Here is a 17,895-nt window from a genome sequence, read left to right on the forward strand (position 1 = left end):
AAATCCACGACAACTTTTCTAGGACGCAACCACACGAATTTCATTCGAAAGTTGGATGTATTTGAAGACGTTTTCGCGAGGGGGTTCCGCAAAAATATTTATAGGCCAAAGACTGGCGTTAAAGGCAAAAAACTGTAAGGCAAAAAATTGACGAATTTTGAAACTCGTGTCCAACGAAAACGGTTGATACCATTGCATAATAGAGCATGAAATTCCGAGCAAAACAATTATACTACAAAAAGTCCCAATAAAAAAAACACGGTCCTCGTTTGGTTGAGTAAGGAACTTGTTGTAGTATACCTTGTTGCTCAGAATTTCATGCTCTATGCGATGGTATCAATCGTTTTCGTTGAAAACTGTAATGACAGAAAAATGGGTGAAAAATTTACTATATTTGAAACTCGTGTTTCCGGTTATTAAAAAATTAAAAATAATCTGATTGTATGCGAAAAAAAGACCAGCAATGAGAATTGTTCGCAATCAGAGGTTTGTATAAGCAAGTTCCTTGGTATAAGTGCAGTGAAAACAAAAGAGACTACCCATAGATTTATAAAAAAGCCCAAACTGCTAGATGTCGTGTTTAAGCTCTTCAAAGCAAAAAAAGTGAAAATATATATATTGCTGCTTATATATCGGACGGAGGATCGAGACAAAAATACCATTAGATGCTAGAAATTTCCAACATGTTTCGGCCAGGGCCGTTTTCAAGGTATATTTCTAGCTAAAAAAATTCAGTTTTTTTAACAAAAAAAAACTTTTTGACGTCAAATAAACGCTTTTTTGTGACGTATATTTATGAGCCGTCTGTAAGTGATCTGGAAAAAATGGACGTGTAAACACAGACTTAAGGCGCTATCAAATTGAGTTCTTGGTTTAAACCCTTGGGTTTTAAGGTTTTTAGTTTGTTGATCCAAAAGTTCTCTCGTGATAGAATGGTGTTTTTCAGCTGGCTTTCATTTCCTTCGATATTTCTTAGCTGTTCAATGATCGTAAATTTAGCATCTCTATTGAAATTATGTCCTTCCTTGTTGAAGTGTTTGCACGCTGGGATGGTGTCTTCTTTCGGATGAAGTGCATTGCTTCTGTGGTTGTTTAAACGGACGTTGAAGGGTGTTTCAGTTTTACCGACGTATTGGATCTTGCAGATTTGACATTCTAGTAGGTAGATGACGTATTTGCTTTTACAGTTGACATTGTGGAATATTTTGAACTGGCGTTTTGTTTGCTGTGACGCGAACGTGGAGGTTGTGGTTACTTGACGACAGCAAAGGTTTCTGGAATTTGTGAGACATGGGCGACATTTGCCTTCTCTCAGTGTGTGGGATTTTCTAAATACTTTATTATTTTTTATTGTTGTTTGACCTATTAGGTCACGAAGGTTTTTGTTTCTTCTATATACGATCTTGGGTTGTTCGTTAAAAGTATCTGCTAGTTCGTCATTTATTTTTAGTATGTCCCAGTGTAAATCCGTTGGACTTTCTGTGTCCATGACGTTTCCTTCCCTCAAAAACTTTATCATTATTATTGCTGATTTTTTGCAAGCGATTTCTAGCGCATTCGCAGCATTTTTAACTTTGTTTATCATTACATGCGCCATTTTGTGTCAAAGGTCACAGTGTTCAAAAGTCATAATTTGAAACCATGTACACGCAGTCAATCCTCTCGCCACCTCAGTTAACACCCTTTTACTGCTTCTGCTTTTATAGAAAGGCGGTAAATTTACCGCCGTTAGTTAATACCCTTTTATAAAAAGCCGGTAAATTTACCGCCGTTTACCTCCCGCTGCCTCTTGGGTGATCTTTTCCAAATTTTGATCAACATTTCTGGAAATCATGACCCTTTGAGAGAAAGATTTTTATTTTCCTGATTTTGGGACCCTTTCAGAGACTAACTTATAAATTTGTACCCTTTGAGAGACTTTTGAGGCATGAAAAAAGGTAACCTTATGGCTAAGCACGTACCCGCATGTACCTGGCACCCATTTTGCCCCCAAGTACCCCCCCCCAGGCCAAAAAATTACAATTTTTTAAGCCTCCTGGCTGCCCATAAAGTATTTGGGACATACTCTTAGGTGCCAAATAAACGGGCCTCCCCGCTTGTTAATTTTTTGAAAATTTTCCAACCACCCCGGACCTTATTCCAGGCGTAGTTAATCGATATAATCGACAATCTTGAGTAATCGATAAATAATCGATAAGTAATCGATGGATTAGATATCGATTAACCGATAGAATCGATAGGTAATCAGACCTTCAAAAAATCTTGAGTATCGATTAGCGATCGATTATTTCCAAGCTATCGATTACTTATCGATCACATATTGACTACATACAACCTATCGATTAATTATCAATCATGCATCGATTGTTAACAATCATCGATTACTTATCGTTCAAGCATTGATTACTTATCAATTATTTACTTATCTTCGATCACGTATCGATAGTTGATCGATTAACTATTTGATCGATGATTAATCAATTTTTGATCGACATTTAATCGATCAAAAGCTGTGATCGATAGCCGATCGATTTAATCGAAGTATAATCGATCTATAATTGATAAACAATCGATGACAAAATTGATCGATAAATAATTGAGCTTTGAAAAAATCTTGAGTATCGATTACCTATCAATTCAATCGGTTAATCGATAGCCTATATTTACCTTATTTTGGGTTTTCAGAAGTAAAATTTCCAACCCCCCCGACAATTAGTTCTCCCCCGTTTATTAAGATCTCGAAAATTTTCCAACCCCCCGTTTATTCGAACCCCCCCCCCCCCGTTTATTTGGCACCTAAGAGTACACACACACACACAGAATTTTCAGATTCTAGCTCAATTGAAGCTAAAGGGATTATCAAATAGATTTTGGCTTTTAGAGATATATACAAAAGATAAAGAAAATCTGACCATTTATTATCACAGCAACAACCTCTTCAAATAGCGATGAAGAAAAGAAGAAATAAATGCTTACCTATAAACGTTTCAGCAACTTCTGGATAGGCTGCAATAATTTCATCAAGCAATTTCATTTTGAAGGTGGAAATCAACTGAACTGGAACCTTCTTCTTCTTTTTCGCTTTGTGAACTTGCCTCAAATTGTTGTTTTTTGCCCATCGCACATGGGAAAAAACCCGCATCCGTTGAAACGAGACATCTCCATAGCAAAGAAGATATTTTAATGACTTAATTTCGTCTACTAACTGATCAATCAATTCAATTCAAGTCAATTAACTTGCCAAAGATTACAGAACTTGTTATAAATGATTATAAAATGCTAATAATAATGGATATATTTTTTGAAAAGGTAAGTATTACTTAAATTGATACTAATCTCAAATCGCACATGTTTAAAAGAGTTTAATGTCAATTATTTGAACGAACAAAACAATTGCGCCATTTTTGTTTTCGTTTTAGTGGCGGGAAAATGTAGAGAGAAAGGAACTTTGTAAAATGACAGTGTTCCAATGCCTATTATGTTCTTCATTTCAAACTTTATTATTAAGACGTTTGATGAACCATTACAATGTTGTTCATGCTAATGAATTGAATTTCAATGTTAAGTGCAATGTATCAGGCTGTCCTTTGGTTTTCCGGCGTTATAACTCCTATTACAAACATGTTGTGAGAAACCATACCAGTGTTTACAACCTTCCTAGTGATAACACACCTGGGAATGAAAACTTTTTAAACAATATTGAATCAGAACAGAATGACCATGAAGAAGAGATAGGAGTAGACGGTGAAGAAGAAAACATAGTAGAGGAAGAAATTTATGATAACGCTGAAGAAGGTGATGAACCCGACAGCTTTGATTCCTCTTCTAATGATGAAGATGAATTGGACCAGCAGAATCAAGAGTATGAAGATGATAATGTAAGCTTTTGTCTCTATTTTGCAATCTTGGCAATTGGGATTGTCTGGGTGTTCAAATACTGTTGACAACCCTCTGGCTCTGCCGCGGGCGCACCGGACAGTCCGGTGTTTTTGTCTGGTGTCAAAATATCCTTTGCTACACCGGACGTGGTAAGCTCAGTGTTAAATGCCGGGAGCCCTAGGCACCGGACATGCGTCGGAAAAAAAGTTAATGCGCACCGGACACATCGGACTTCGGACTTAAGTCCGGTGTTGGGGTTGTCAGTTGTCCGGTGACGTATAAAGTATTCTTAACTGACGTCAAACATCCACTATATCCGGTGCCGTCAAGTCTGGTGCGCTTAATAAGGTAATATATAGGCATATTATTTTAACATTAATTTTTTTTACATCTCTTAGGGGAGATTCAATTTGAAGAAATCTGCTGCCATGTTTATCCTAAAAACCAAGGAGAGAAACAAACTAACCCAGGTTTGTGTTTATAGTAAATATATACAAATCGTGATTTCCCACCCTTAGAGAGAGACTACTTTGAAATTTTCTAATTTTAGTAACCCTGAGAGACTTTTGAAGGTGAAAAAACCGACCCTTATCGTCCACACATACCCAGCACCCATTTTTGTCATAGTACCCACCCTTGGTGTCAATATCAAGTCAATCAAGATATATAAGTATTTTGAAATTTGTGTAAAATGCATGCCATTAATTTTCAAATCGCGATATCTTCAGAATTGATGAAACTGAAATTTTTGCTGTGGTCATTTTCATTATGCTCTACCAGATCCAAATCCCAGGACCCCATGGTTACGCTATACAATTTCTCTTCTCTTAAAACAGGAAAAAGTTTATTGACACTGTTACTTCTTTTTCTTACCAAAGGTAACAATGGACAAAATCATTGATAACACCTCCAGTCTTGTCAACCAATACATAGATGTTGTGAAACAGGAAATTACCAAGAAAGAGCAATCAAATCAACCAATTACATTAGAAACCATATCAGAAATCTTTGAACAAGTTGGAAACATATTTGATGGTGTATCCACCGAAGCTCAACATAAATCGTTTGTCAAAAGCAACTTACCTTATGTTGATCCACAAAAAGTTGAACTTGGTACACGCTTGGCCAGGAAAAGAAAACACTCAGAAACTACTATTTACAACAAAGAGGAAACATTCATGTATGTTCCTTTGTTAGATAGTCTTAAGCAGATGCTTGGAAACCACAAACTAGCACATTTACTTCTTAAAAAGCCATTTCAATGCAGAGAAGGAGTGTTTTATGACCTTTTTGATGGTTCTTTCTTCAAAGATGACCCTTATTTTTCCGAACATCCGAATGCCCTTATTCTCATTTTATATCATGACGAATTGGAAATCTGCAATCCTCTTGGAAGCGCTACTGGTGTTCATAAAATAGACATGTACTATTATTGTATTGCCAATCTTCCTTTAAAATACCGTTCACGTCATTGTGCTGTGAAACTTCTGGCTATTGCAAATGCAGCGCTGGTAAAAAAGTATGGCATAGAAAAAATTCTCTCGCCAATAATTGAAGATCTAAAAAAGCTTTATCATGGTCATGAAATAGAGTTTGATAATGGTAGAAACTTAACTCTGTATGGGAAAGTGCTTGTCTGCCTTGGTGATAATCCTGGGCAAAATCTATGGGGTGGATTTAAAGAAAGCTGTGGGGGAGCTTATCAAAAATGTAGAGGATGTTACTGTGATTTTGATTCCTTACAAACTCAATTTGACTTGAATAAATTAACAATGAGAACTAAAGAACTATACGATAGCCATTGTGACGAGATAGAAAATGCTGTAACAGAACAATTAAGATCAGGTTTGAAAACTAGCTATGGACTCAACAAGAGAAGCATTTTAACTGAACTACCAGGATTCGATATAAGTAAGCAGCTTCCACAAGATATCATGCACGATGCATTTGAAGGGGTTGTGCAGTACGAATTGAGATCTATAATTGAGCACTTTGTCAAAGTTGAAGGTGCAATGCGTTTGGAAGATATAAATGGTTCGCTCTTGAATCACAATTTTGGTTATTCAGAAACTCCGTCTAAACCTCCTAAAATAAGAGATTCTGTTATTGATGTCGAACAGTACAAACTTAAATTCAACGCAGATCAGGCCCGTTTGTTTTTACGCGTGTTTCCTTTTGTTTTCGAACCACTAATTAGTAACGAAAACGAATACTTCAAATTTGCTCTTGATCTTGTGGATATTATGCAGTTCCTATTTTCACCAGTTTTCATTAAAACAACAATAACAGAATTAGATCAAAAAATGCAACAACATTTGAGAACTTTTAAAGAATTTTTTCCTGACAAGAACCTACTGCCAAAACATCATTTTATTCTCCATTTAGTCAATTCCATCAAGATTTTTGGACCACCGATACGATATTCATGCTACAGTTACGAAGCAGCCCATAATTATTTTAAATCGCTTGGTAAAGTCCAGAATTTCAAAAATCTACCGTATTCACTTGCAAAACGCTATCAGTATTTGGAAACCTGTAATTTTGGTGATTATAATGAAAATTGCTCATCACACCCCTTGTTTCAAAAGGAAAGACAGTATGGTGTTTGTAAAAAACTTGATAATCAAGAAGCAGCTTTATTGAGAATTAACTTTAATGCACATGGATTACTGCCTGGTGTCGAGTTGGTCGATCCATACAAAGTTAGCTGGGTCGTATGTCATGGCACAAAATATAAAACCGATGCTATCTTGGCACTAAGTGTTAATATATCAGGATTGCCTATATTTGGTCAAGTTCGTAATATATTCATTGTTTATGATTTTGTCTACTTTGAAGTCAACATCTACGACACCAAATTGTTTTCAGAAAATTTTCAGGCGTATGCTGTAGAGAAAGGCAATTTCAACCTGGGCTATTTTCCCAATGAAAGATTGTTGGACTACAATGTTGCTCATTTAAAACAAGACATAGAAGGAAACGAATATGTCCAAACTAAATATTCCTTGAGAGACATAGCTATTGAACATTCGGCCGGGAGGAATCCATTGCACTCAAGCTATTAAAATGGTATTTGTTGTTAAGAGACCATATGTATACTTTATAACATTTTTTATAATATTTTTTTATATAATATGTCTTATTTCCTTAATATCTCGAGATATATGCATTTTCAGATATAATAAGTTGTGACCAGTTTTTCATGCTCTTTCGAATGGAACAAAATCTTTTTGAATTTGACGACTTTAATTTTTTGTTGCTATGGTAACCAATGACGCCATTTTCCATGGCAACAGGGGTGTTAGAATTTTTTAACCTAAGATTTTCTTGATCCTTGAGGGGTCAGGGCATCGAAAATTAGTTTGCTTGTAACAAACCTGTGCACACGAGAAGCTCTTTTGATATATAAGCCCCTGGACTAATAGGAAAGGCGGAGGCTTTTCTGGTCATTTTTGATAGGTTTTCTTTTGGTGACTCTATGCACCCTAATGGGTCTCTCAAGCTAAAATTTTCATTAATTTTTGACTGTCATATTTGTCCGAAAAAAAATAGCGAAGTGTCCGAAAAAAAGTGGCACCCAAGCTATTTTGATTCCCCTACCCCTTAGCTTTCCAAAAATGTATAACAAGTGCTTTGACTAAAGGACACTTAAGTCTCACGACCTCAAAAAATCAAACAAATTATGAGTTGAAATAGTTTGAATGGGATTTCTTTAATAAAGCAATAATGCCTGAGTAAGAAAATGTTCTTTACTAACTTCGAGTAAAATATTGCTGATTTTCAAGATCCAGTAATTTCATTGGATACCAAATTACTTATAGGAAGTAATAAGTTACTCCTATGAAGAATTTGAAGTAAAATTTTACTTTTACTTATTTTTGAGTTTTTGCAGTGTGTACTTCTTTTCAAACATTTTTGCTCTCACTACGTTGACTGATGTTTCTTTAGGATAACCATAAAGGGCGCAGACGAATCGTTCCAAATCATTTTGAGTTTCTTCTTCCAAATCCCATGATTCTCCCAAGCGGCGAAAAGCTTCCACGAAATTTCTATTCTTCTTCATTTTATTGAAGCAGGTTGATTTTCCTTTTTTGAAGAATGATGATATGTAATCGTTTCCGGTAAAGGCGTGGAAACCAATCAAAGATGTTTTGTACTTGACAGCATCCTTGCCAAGGTCGCTTATCCAAAACCCTTTCCGTGTCTTCCCTTTGCTGTAGTCAAGATAGATTTTGGTTGGACTTAGAAGACATGCTGCAAGAACAAAGATGTCGGTGTCTGCAGATGGAGATCTTAAGATTACATTCGCTTCGGGATTTTCTTTCAGGACATGACTGCAGTGAAGGATGACCTTTGTGTCAGCTTCCTCATGATTAGATGACAAATCCTCTGAAATAGTGACGCCCGTTCGACTAAGACAATACGTAACATCTTCTTGAGAAAAATAGACCTTCGAACAATTTGTGGTCTGCAATACTCTCTGATAATTGCTTCTCATTACTTCTGACATCAGCTCAATCAATTTTGTTTTGTTTTCACCATTCCTCATGAAGTCTCCGAAGTCATAGGGGAATCTCGATTCCTTGGAAGCGATGATAACTTTTTGACCTTTACCACGCTCATTACGTTCAGCACCTTTGATCGAATTGGATCTGTATGTGTCAGCAACAATATCAATACGGTTGTACCCTTTTGGCAGGTCTCCGATGAATTTCCATATGAATTTCTCGTAGGTATCTGGAAGTTTCGTCATAGTTCGAATAGCAGCAATCAGGTCAATGACAAAGGACTTATCTTTCTTCTTGATAGACTTCAGTGTAACATCTGATCTAGGATCTTTCTTTGTCGTATCTGCCACCAGTAGTTTCATTAGCTTGCTTTTTGGTGTTTCACGTTTTTTTCCATTTCCATGTGCAAGACTGAGAGGTACAGGAGCCAATGGGTAGACAAGAGCTGACGGAATATCAATTGCGCGTTCATTTCTAATTGAAAACGAAAGAAGGGTACCAATGATATCCCGATTTACTTCTATTGTATTTGTAAAATGTTGACATTTAATGACTGATGTTGAATATGTCTTGAATGTGTAGATAGGAACTCGGCTCAATCTGTCGTGGAATTTCTTTGAATTTCCTTTGACACGTGACTGCTCAAATTCGTCTCGCATTCTCTTCCCGTCTTCTTCTACTTTCAAAATCTTGCTTGCAAACGATTCCTCAACCATTTCCCCAGAAGAAAGGTTGTATAGCTCCTCCAGACCCAAATCAAAAGGATTGATGTATTTCCCTTTCAACACCTGAATAATTTTCTTCACATGCTTTTCACTGGCAAGAATCTCGGACGGTCTCATAGGCTTGTATTTATCACATGGTCTTGAAGTGCCAGCCATCTTTTTTAATTCAGAGGTTGTTTTAGCTATGTCAGCTCGATTCAAACACCATTTTAGAACAGCGTCCTTTTTGTTCGCGAAAAACTTGATTCCACCTGAAAATGACGAAAGAATTTTTCTGTAGTAACCCTTCTATTTAATTTATCTCCAGTGTGATAAATGACGAGGTTAAAAATTAAACTCTTGGTAAATACATATTAATTTTGATTGGGAAAGATTTCATATTGAACCTAATTCTCTATTAATGTAACTATTTACCTGAAGTTTTAGCATCGCGGTTGATCGACTGTTCTCCACGCTGATCGGTGGAAGTACGTGAAGGATAAGCTGATTGAGCTTGGACAGAAATTCCAGACATTTTGAAGGTCTCTTTCAAGCCAGGGTATCGCAGATCAATCTCCTTCATAGTTTGGACATACCACGAGCCATATCTTGCATAGTTGGTTTTGTTAAATGCAAAATAGAAAGGCAACATCTCATCCCACGCTTGCAATCTCATCTCGAAGTTGTTTGTTTGGACGGCTGTGTGAATCTTGTGCTGAATTCTCATGATGTCCAGGTATATCATCCAAAACTGGGCTGTTTTGCCGACTTTCCCATCTCGAACATCTTGACGGTAGCGCTCGTATCTTTGTAAGAATTCGTTCCAATTCGGAGGTATCTTGCCGTCAAAGCTCTCAGGGTCAGAACTGATGTCGTACAAACAATCGGGTACTTTCGGAGCTTTCTGAAATAACAAGGATAACGTCTTTGGTTGTATAATTCATGAATGAACAATTGAAATCAGCGATTGTGATCAATAGTTCTTCCACTAGTGACAAAATCAATAATTTATTTCAAGTATGCCTTACCTCAGCTAGGAATCTTTCCAATAACAATCTTTCAAGAGCTTCTGAAAAGAGCGAGTGGATGAACCAACAACGATTATAATGACTCCCATTGAAAACTCCATTCAAACCACTGTCGCAGACTCTAGACTGGAATATGGTATCTTTGAAACCAGAAGAATGGATTAACATACCGATGACCTGAAAAAGATTTAGCAAAACATAAATTACATTCACAGCAAAAAGACACGAGATATATATTACAAACTACATAAGATACTATACAAGAAAAACTCTATCGCTTGACGAAAATATCATCAAAAATAATCTAGATATGCTAAATTAAGCAACTTTTTATTACCTGGAAGTTTTCTTTCATGAAATGGAAATCACCAAGATGGATCACCACATTGCTCAGAGAATCTTGATTTGACCACAAAAACTTGAATGCGTTGATAGCAGCACCGACATCCAACGTTATGTTAGTATATGGCATGTTGACTGAGGCTGCCAAAGATTGGAGATAGGTCATATACTTTGAGATGGTAGTGAACTCGGTTACTTTGGTAGTGATTGGAGGGAGGTATGTTTCGACGGTCTTTTTGAAATTCTGAGGTCGAGGTTTATTTCCAAACAATCTCCAGCCAGTGAAAATTGGAACAGCTTGATCGTAATGGTTAATTTTCCTGAAGAAAACCCATATGAACATTGATCTGTTGAATTCTTTGCTATCAAAACGTTGTGTTGGAGCGGTTGCAGTGATTCTTGGAGGCTCAGCTGTTATATCAACATTGTATGCCATTTGTTCACCATCTGTAGGAATGCTTAGTTTTCGTTTTCGCGATCTAGGTAATGACACGTGGAGATCTTCATTAATAGCGTGACCATCTTGTTCTTGAAACGCGACCAAATGAGTAGTGTTTACTGATCCACCACCTCCAGCTTTATCAAGCATAATGTCAAAGTTGTCGACCCAGAACCAAGTGGAAATGTACTCCTGATCAATGGGTCGAACTTTAAGGATGTTTGCCAACCTTGATTTCTCGACAGCGGCTTCCGAGAGAGCAGTTTCAATCTCACAACAGGTGCCGTATGAGATACAGTGACCGAATTTGTTTGTGATTTCAACTGGCTGCTTTTGTCCTGTCAAATTATGTAGCCCAAGAGCGAACAAGTAATGTTTCGGTGTAATAACTTTACCATGACTGATATTGTGAATGAAATCTGATGTGAAAGATTCGATTAGCCGACATGTTGTCTCTTTGTTTGATTTTTCAGTAGAAAGCAAGTGTTTCAAAAACAATTGTACAGATTGTGGAGGTTTTCCATACTCTTCACTTAACGTTTCAAAAGTCGGTGGCCATTTATGTTCCGGCACAGATTTGCAATAGGAAATGATATCTTCTCTTAACTGTTTGGCCACAGAGACAACATTTGATTCATGGTCCAGCGATGGCATCAACTTTTTATCAAAAATGCATTTGCTGAAAACAACTTCGGGGCATTTTTGACCAGGCTGTACAAATATAAGTTTGTCAGGAAATTCCTTCAAAATTTTTTCCTTAAGCCTAGCGCGAGCTTTTCTATCGTCGGAGTTGTCACCATAGATGGATTGTAAAATTTTCATAGAAACAACTTTACTTTCTGCGATTAAGTTGCGTTCAATGTAGAGCTTCAGTGATGTGAAATCTGTTTTCGAAATTTCGTTTTCGTCTATTCGAGATGATTGCTAAAAAATGAAAGAAATTTGCAATCAAAACATATTACTAAAAATCCACTCTAATCCTTAAGGTTTCATATTTGGCTTCACTCCTCAACAAGAAAACTATCTGGTACTCTAAAAAACGGCCGTTTAAAAGGAAATTGAATTTTGATTGATGAGAAATGTTTACCTGGCTTGCAATATTTCTTTCGTTATTGTCTCTGGTTACTTCACCGAATCCTTTCAGGAATTTTTTACGACAATGATCATGCATCTTGAATTCTCGAGCAACTAAATCAAGTAAATGGATTTCGTAGTACAGATCTTCACTCTTTGCTTTTGCAGCTGCCTTTATCGATTCAGCACACTGTTGAGTTTTAATTTTGAAAGGAAAGACATGCTCTCCTTGGTATTTAACTCGGTAACGTTTGCAATCTTGACATTCAGGTGGATAAACCCAACCAGGTGATTTTGGTTCTTCTTCTATACTTGATTTTCGTTTAGATTTGCGTTGTGGTGCCTCAGGATTATCTTTTTGTTTACTCGATTGGCCACTTAAGATCATTGTAAACTTTTTATAGCAAGGTTCTGAATGCATAAAGTGATTTTCATTGAAAAATTCTGGCACGCCATTGCATTGTTCCATATGATTTTCATAATGGGCACCGCCAAGTTTCTGACGTTCCTCCTTTGCCTCTAAAATACGCTTCCGGTTAATCTCACTTAGAGCTTTAGGGACTGAATATTTTGGATATCCATTGTAATGTATGATACACTTTTTCATTTTGTCATTTAATTTTAAATTTTCTTCTTAAAAGAGAAAAAAACAACATGAAATTTTATCAACATTATCTAAGTTTTCTACATTATGTAAACCATAAAAATATTTTCTCCAAATCTAATTCTAAAACACCCATTAAGCTATATAGCAAGCAATGAACAATTTTGATTGCAACTTAGTCTTTGATAACTTAAACAGAGATTCTTTTAACAAAAATGTTACAAAATTTACATTACAAACGTTTTGAATAACTGAAAACACTCTCTAGATTGGATTGAAAATCCAACGTAACACATTGTGTAATGAGATAAATTGGTCACAAGGGGTTTCTAAATCTATAAAGGTCATATTTTTCTTTCGATTAATCTGACTACAACCAAATTTGATCCTAATTCGTATAATTCAATGATTTGTGTGAACCGCGCTGTCATTAAAGTCTCTTTGGTAGTCTTTAATTTTGAAAAAAAGTGATTCTTTAGTAAAAATTTAATATTTTTAGACATTTTACCCCCGGTTTTGAGATATTTTGAAACTTTCTAACCTAGAAACAAATAATTTTATTAGTTTAAAGGCTTTTTATTGGGAATTTTAATAGTTGGAGACTGTTTGAGGGGTAAATCGCGAGAGATAAGCTCAAAAAATTGAATTTTGGTCAAAAAATGAGTATTTTTGCAATTTTTACCCCCTGAAAATAAAAAATTAAGCCCCCAGGGGATAGTTAATCCTGATATTATGATGAGAGCAATCAGGATCTATCACCACGTAACCTTTGAAGTATCATAAACAGTTTTTCGTTTGCCTAGGACCACTTTTCTGCTGAAAAAAGACGATTTTTGGGGGTTTTTCATGTTTTACCCCCTGTTTTCTTTGATACAGAACCCCCTGGTGAATATTTTGGAACTTTTTTTTTTTCAAAATTTTATTTTACCTATTTGTAACATATTTGGAAAGTTTCAAGCAATAACAATTTTTAGATAGTGCAGAATCGCACTTCTAAGTTACCATGGTGTTTCAAGTCTCAAGCAAAATCCCTTACAAATTGGTATTTTGGCAAAAAACACCCCCACTTACCTAGCTTACCATTTTAGTTAGCCCCCTTAACAACCTATTTACCGTCTCATTCCTGAAAATATAGCATCTTAGCAACCCAAAACCACCATCAAATATTTTTCACCTCTTGGGGGACGCAGACCCCCCAGATCGACCTGGTCTAAAATAACTTTGCCAATTTTCCCATGGAAAGAAACTTGAAATTTATTTTTTATAGCAAAAAAATTATGTATGTATTTTTATCAATGTGTACTACAAAGCCATTACTTATTGCTTTTAAATATTTTCAAGATGTTTAAAATTGTGTTAAAACAGGTTAAAAGTATGTTTTTAAAAAATATTTTAAAAATTAAATTGAAATATACAGCTATTTATTTGTTATTTTTATTCATGAATTGAAGTTTTGTAAAAATTCGGAATTGTAATAAATGCAGGACCCGAAAGGGACATTTGATTATTCAATTTCAAATTGAAACGAAAAACAGAAAAATTCCAATTTTCTATTTTCAGTTTGAAACCAAAATTGAAAAATCAAAATCAATTTTTAATTTTCTATTTTATTATAAAAAACGAAATTTAGAGGCTTATTTAGAAGAAAATTAAGGACTACTTCCGCAGTGTGCAAGTTGACTTGGTGTGCCGTCGACGACCGCCTACGTACCCACGAACGAAAGAAAGATTTTTCGCCCATGTTTTCTATCAATTTTCAATTCATTTAAAAATCAAAAATTAAAGCTAATTTTTATTTTTCAAATTATTGAAAAATAAATAATCAAACTATATATTTTCAATTTTCAAATTATTAAAAAATCAAATATTAAAGCTGTTTTTCAATTTTCAAATTATCGAAAAATGAAAAATCAAAGCTGTTTTTCATTTTTTAAATCAATTGAAAATTAAAAATCAAATTTCTATTCGAACTTGAGAGCTTGAGAGTCACGTGACTGAAATTCTACATGCTTTGTAGTTCTCAAGGTATAATATGTAAAGGCATTAAATACCCAGCACATATTTTCAACGTTCTTTGGTCATGTCATGGTAAGGTAGGAAATCCTACCAAGGTCAGGTGCCTCAGGTGACATTTAATATAATTTTAGCGTCTAACCAATCAGATGTATGGTGGCCCATGAGGGCCAAGTTAAATTGTTTTGACATTTCTATAAAAAAATTCAAAACAATTTACTTTTTACATTCATTTTTGCAATAGCTTTTAATTTAAGTTTTGAACTAAATTTTGATTTCAAAATTGATTTACTTTCTATTTTCGTTTCAAATTAAAAACGGGTTTGTTTTCAAAAACGATTTCCAACTCAGCCCATCGAGGCCATGTCATTTTAAAATCAATTTTAAATTTTTTTAAATGAATTGATCTGACAGCCCATTGAGGCCACTCATAGAAATGAGTAAATTTCAACAGATAAAGTTTCTTTTGATAATAGAACGAACCAGTTGTTTGTTTTAGGGGGGGGGGGTCACATTGGGGTTTCCTCGGAGCCAAAAATATTAAAGCATATGGCGGCAACATGAAAGGGGTTAGAAGTAAATAAAACTTCCCTCTTATTACACTCTTTTTTTTATAAGAACCAGTAAATTTTTGCTGAGGCTCGGCCTTGAATTGTTCTTATTTTTTCCAACGTAAAAAACAAGTTTTGTCTATTTACTTTATTATTTAGAGGATTTTAGAAACCAGGGCAACCAGGTATTCTTTTTGCTATAACTCTCTAACTTCAGCCTCTCCACTGTTCTTAAATTGTTCTTATTTTTTGGCATTTTTGAGCCTCATTGTTCTTATAAAATTGTTCTTATATAAAAAAAGTGTATTTCCTCTCTTCTCAACATTTTTCCTTTCATACTCGCATGCTGCATATTAAGAAAAAATTCGACTCTTTATTTACACATCAAAACAAAGGCTCTTCATGTTCCCCATTGTTTGATGAATAATTTTGTCTGCAAAAAGAAGTAAATTTTTCAAAACAATACAACCCACCAGCCAAACAATGAACAATAGAAAGGAAAAGCACTGTGACGGACAAAAAATCTCTCATTTATGGTACCATAGAACACTGGAGTAAAGGATATCATTTTATACTCTCCTACACATTTGTAAATATGTTTGGGGTCTAAGCACTAAGTTGTGTTGGCCTTGATGGGCCGTGAACTGTAAACAAACCAATAAGTAACCATAGTAACTTCAATCTTTTAAGCCTGTAGGGGTCTGGAGACAAAGCTGTCTTTGGCACTGATGGGCTACGTGAGAAAAGTGATTTTAAAAATAAAAAAACAAAATGCTTTTTAAAATGATATCGAAAAGTAAATGAGAATTAAAACAAAATTTAAATCATTTGTGTGGCCTTGCTGGGTCGTATTTTAAGTTGTTTTTAAAGTCATTTTGAAAACGAAATTACTTTTAAATTGATTTTGAAATGAAAGTTAATTTAAATTGTAAAATGAAAGTTATTTTCATTTATAAAAAAAAAATTTTCTGTGTTTTTCAATAAAAAATTACTTGGCACTTATGGGCCACCATACAGATGCTTTACGGATTTTCGGAAACAATATAAGCAGCAATATTTCAAAATATGTAGACTTTCACCTACAGGATCATGTCACCAAGACGTCTTCATACATAAAAGATACAACCGATTTCATCAACAAAATTGAAACCATAACCCTTCCACAAAATCCAATACTAGTCACCATGGACGTTAAATCTCTATATACAAACATCCCTAACGAAGAAGGAATCAATGCCATCAACAACATCCTTACAACCAATAAAACACAAAACTCGTTAAAAACAAAAATACTCACCTTTCTAAGACTCATTCTCACCCTCAACAACTTCTGTTTTAATGAAACCCACTACCTACAAATCAAAGGCTGCGCCATGGGCACAAAATGTGCCCCGACCTATGCTAATCTATTCATGTCACAGTTCGAAGAATCAAACATCTATCCACTTCTAACCGAAAAGTGCAAAACTTACTTAAGATTCATAGACGATATCTTCATGATATGGTCCGGAACAGAAGAAGAACTAAAAAGATTCATCCAAGAAATCAATACTCTCCACGAAACAATCAAGTTCACAGCTGACTATTCAAAGAAGGAAATTAGCTTCCTAGACACCATTGTTACCATCAGCGGATCTAAACTAATCACAAGACTATACAAAAAACCAACAGACAGATCAGCTTATCTCCATAACCAATCCTACCACCCTAACCATTTAAAGAAGAACATACCTTTCGGTCAAACCCTTAGACTCAAAAGAATCTGCAAAGACGTAGACGACTATCAAAAAGCTACTAGTGAAATGCATGGCGCTTTTCTTAAAAGAGGATACCAACAACAACATCTCACAGATGCGTACACCAAAGCATCAAGTATAGACAGATCTGATCTTCTCAAATACAAAAACAAATCCAATCGAGACAACAACCAGACACTCTTTATCACCACCTTCAACAAAAACCTACCAAACATACGTGAATAACTTTGGTATAATGTGCGCGCGGTCGACTAAGTTCCCATATATCGCTCAACCACTTTCAAAATTCAGACTTCGTGTATGACTACATGACATCAATTTTCGTATCAATTTTTAAATCCTCAGATCACTCCGATCGCAAGTGAAGGATCCTCAGTGCTTTATATTTTAAATCATGAGATTGCTCCAAAACGAAAATCTTCCAACCCCCGGACCTTATCAGGTATTTTCAGCTGACAGAGGGAAGGAAGGCTCCTTATTTTGCTCTATAAAGACTGATTTTAGCTCATTTTTGGGTTTTTGGAATAAAAATTTCCAACCCCTCCAACAATTATCGACTCAATTTATTCAATTTTCAGGAGTCAGTCGGGAGACGGGAAACGAAGATATTTGATTGCCGCCCAACGTAGTAGAAACAAGTAACCCTAACACCCGTGTTCAAATTGTGTTCAAACAGTTCAAAAAGTGTTCAAATTTCTTCTGTCTCAGACAGATTTTCGCAAGATCTGTGGAAAACTTGATGTTTGTATTAGGCGGCAATCACAAATATCTTCGTTTCGCGTCGCCTGGCCGACTCTTGAAAATTGAGTAAAATTGGTTCGGAGAGTAAGTAAATATGTCAGACTTTTTGTGTCCATGGCGTCTCCTTTGCTCAAAAATCTTATTTTTGCTGATTTCTAGTGCATTCGCAGCATTTTAACTTTGGTCATAGTTACATGCTCCATATTGTGTAAAAGCTCACAGTGTTCAAAGGTCATAATTTGAAACCATGCAAAA

At 35.4% G+C, this 17,895-nt stretch overlaps 4 protein-coding genes across 4 annotated transcripts; 2 read left to right on the plus strand and 2 right to left on the minus strand.

Moving 5' to 3' along the window:
- Window positions 1–1,746: 1,746 nt before the first annotated feature.
- On the plus strand, window positions 1,747–7,608 carry LOC136819099 (uncharacterized). The gene is made up of 3 exons (XM_067075271.1): window positions 1,747–3,878; window positions 4,278–4,349; window positions 4,758–7,608. The coding sequence occupies exons 1-3, from the start codon at window positions 3,456–3,458 to the stop codon at window positions 6,942–6,944; spliced, it is 2,682 nt and encodes an 893-aa protein (XP_066931372.1). The 5' UTR covers window positions 1,747–3,455; the 3' UTR covers window positions 6,945–7,608.
- Window positions 7,609–7,673: 65 nt separating this feature from the next.
- Window positions 7,674–9,741, minus strand: LOC136819100 (uncharacterized). The gene is made up of 2 exons (XM_067075272.1): window positions 9,527–9,741; window positions 7,674–9,363 (listed from the first exon to the last, which is right to left on the minus strand). The coding sequence occupies exons 1-2, from the start codon at window positions 9,672–9,674 to the stop codon at window positions 7,748–7,750; spliced, it is 1,764 nt and encodes a 587-aa protein (XP_066931373.1). The 5' UTR covers window positions 9,675–9,741; the 3' UTR covers window positions 7,674–7,747.
- Window positions 9,742–9,744: 3 nt separating this feature from the next.
- Window positions 9,745–12,581, minus strand: LOC136819092 (uncharacterized). The gene is made up of 4 exons (XM_067075261.1): window positions 11,988–12,581; window positions 10,457–11,824; window positions 10,120–10,296; window positions 9,745–9,897 (listed from the first exon to the last, which is right to left on the minus strand). The coding sequence occupies exons 1-4, from the start codon at window positions 12,579–12,581 to the stop codon at window positions 9,745–9,747; spliced, it is 2,292 nt and encodes a 763-aa protein (XP_066931362.1).
- A 3,562-nt stretch (window positions 12,582–16,143) lies between these two features.
- LOC136819093 (uncharacterized) lies at window positions 16,144–17,124 on the plus strand. The gene has a single exon (XM_067075262.1). The coding sequence runs from the start codon at window positions 16,144–16,146 to the stop codon at window positions 17,122–17,124; it is 981 nt and encodes a 326-aa protein (XP_066931363.1).
- Window positions 17,125–17,895: the final 771 nt, after the last annotated feature.

This window comes from Clytia hemisphaerica, unplaced genomic scaffold (genome assembly GCF_902728285.1).
Source record: "Clytia hemisphaerica strain Z4C2 unplaced genomic scaffold, Clytia hemisphaerica genome assembly, whole genome shotgun sequence".
In the NCBI taxonomy this organism is placed as follows: domain Eukaryota; kingdom Metazoa; phylum Cnidaria; class Hydrozoa; order Leptothecata; family Clytiidae; genus Clytia; species Clytia hemisphaerica.

Bases quoted from the DNA above. Each gene is read 5' to 3' on its own strand.
- LOC136819099 (XM_067075271.1), top strand. From the start codon at position 3,456: ATGACAGTGTTCCAATGCCTATTATGTTCTTCATTTCAAACTTTATTA. The intron at 3,879-4,277 runs GTAAGCTTTTGT...TACATCTCTTAG, and splicing joins AAGAGTATGAAGATGATAAT to GGGAGATTCAATTTGAAGAA. The intron at 4,350-4,757 runs GTTTGTGTTTAT...TTCTTACCAAAG, and splicing joins AGAGAAACAAACTAACCCAG to GTAACAATGGACAAAATCAT.
- LOC136819100 (XM_067075272.1), bottom strand. From the start codon at position 9,674: ATGAAGGAGATTGATCTGCGATACCCTGGCTTGAAAGAGACCTTCAAA. The intron at 9,364-9,526 runs GTAAATAGTTAC...CGTCATTTTCAG, and splicing joins CCGCGATGCTAAAACTTCAG to GTGGAATCAAGTTTTTCGCG.
- LOC136819092 (XM_067075261.1), bottom strand. From the start codon at position 12,581: ATGAAAAAGTGTATCATACATTACAATGGATATCCAAAATATTCAGTC. The intron at 10,297-10,456 runs GTAATAAAAAGT...AATCTTTTTCAG, and splicing joins TCATGAAAGAAAACTTCCAG to GTCATCGGTATGTTAATCCA. The intron at 9,898-10,119 runs GTAAGGCATACT...ATTCTTACAAAG, and splicing joins TGGAAAGATTCCTAGCTGAG to ATACGAGCGCTACCGTCAAG.
- LOC136819093 (XM_067075262.1), top strand. From the start codon at position 16,144: ATGGGCCACCATACAGATGCTTTACGGATTTTCGGAAACAATATAAGC.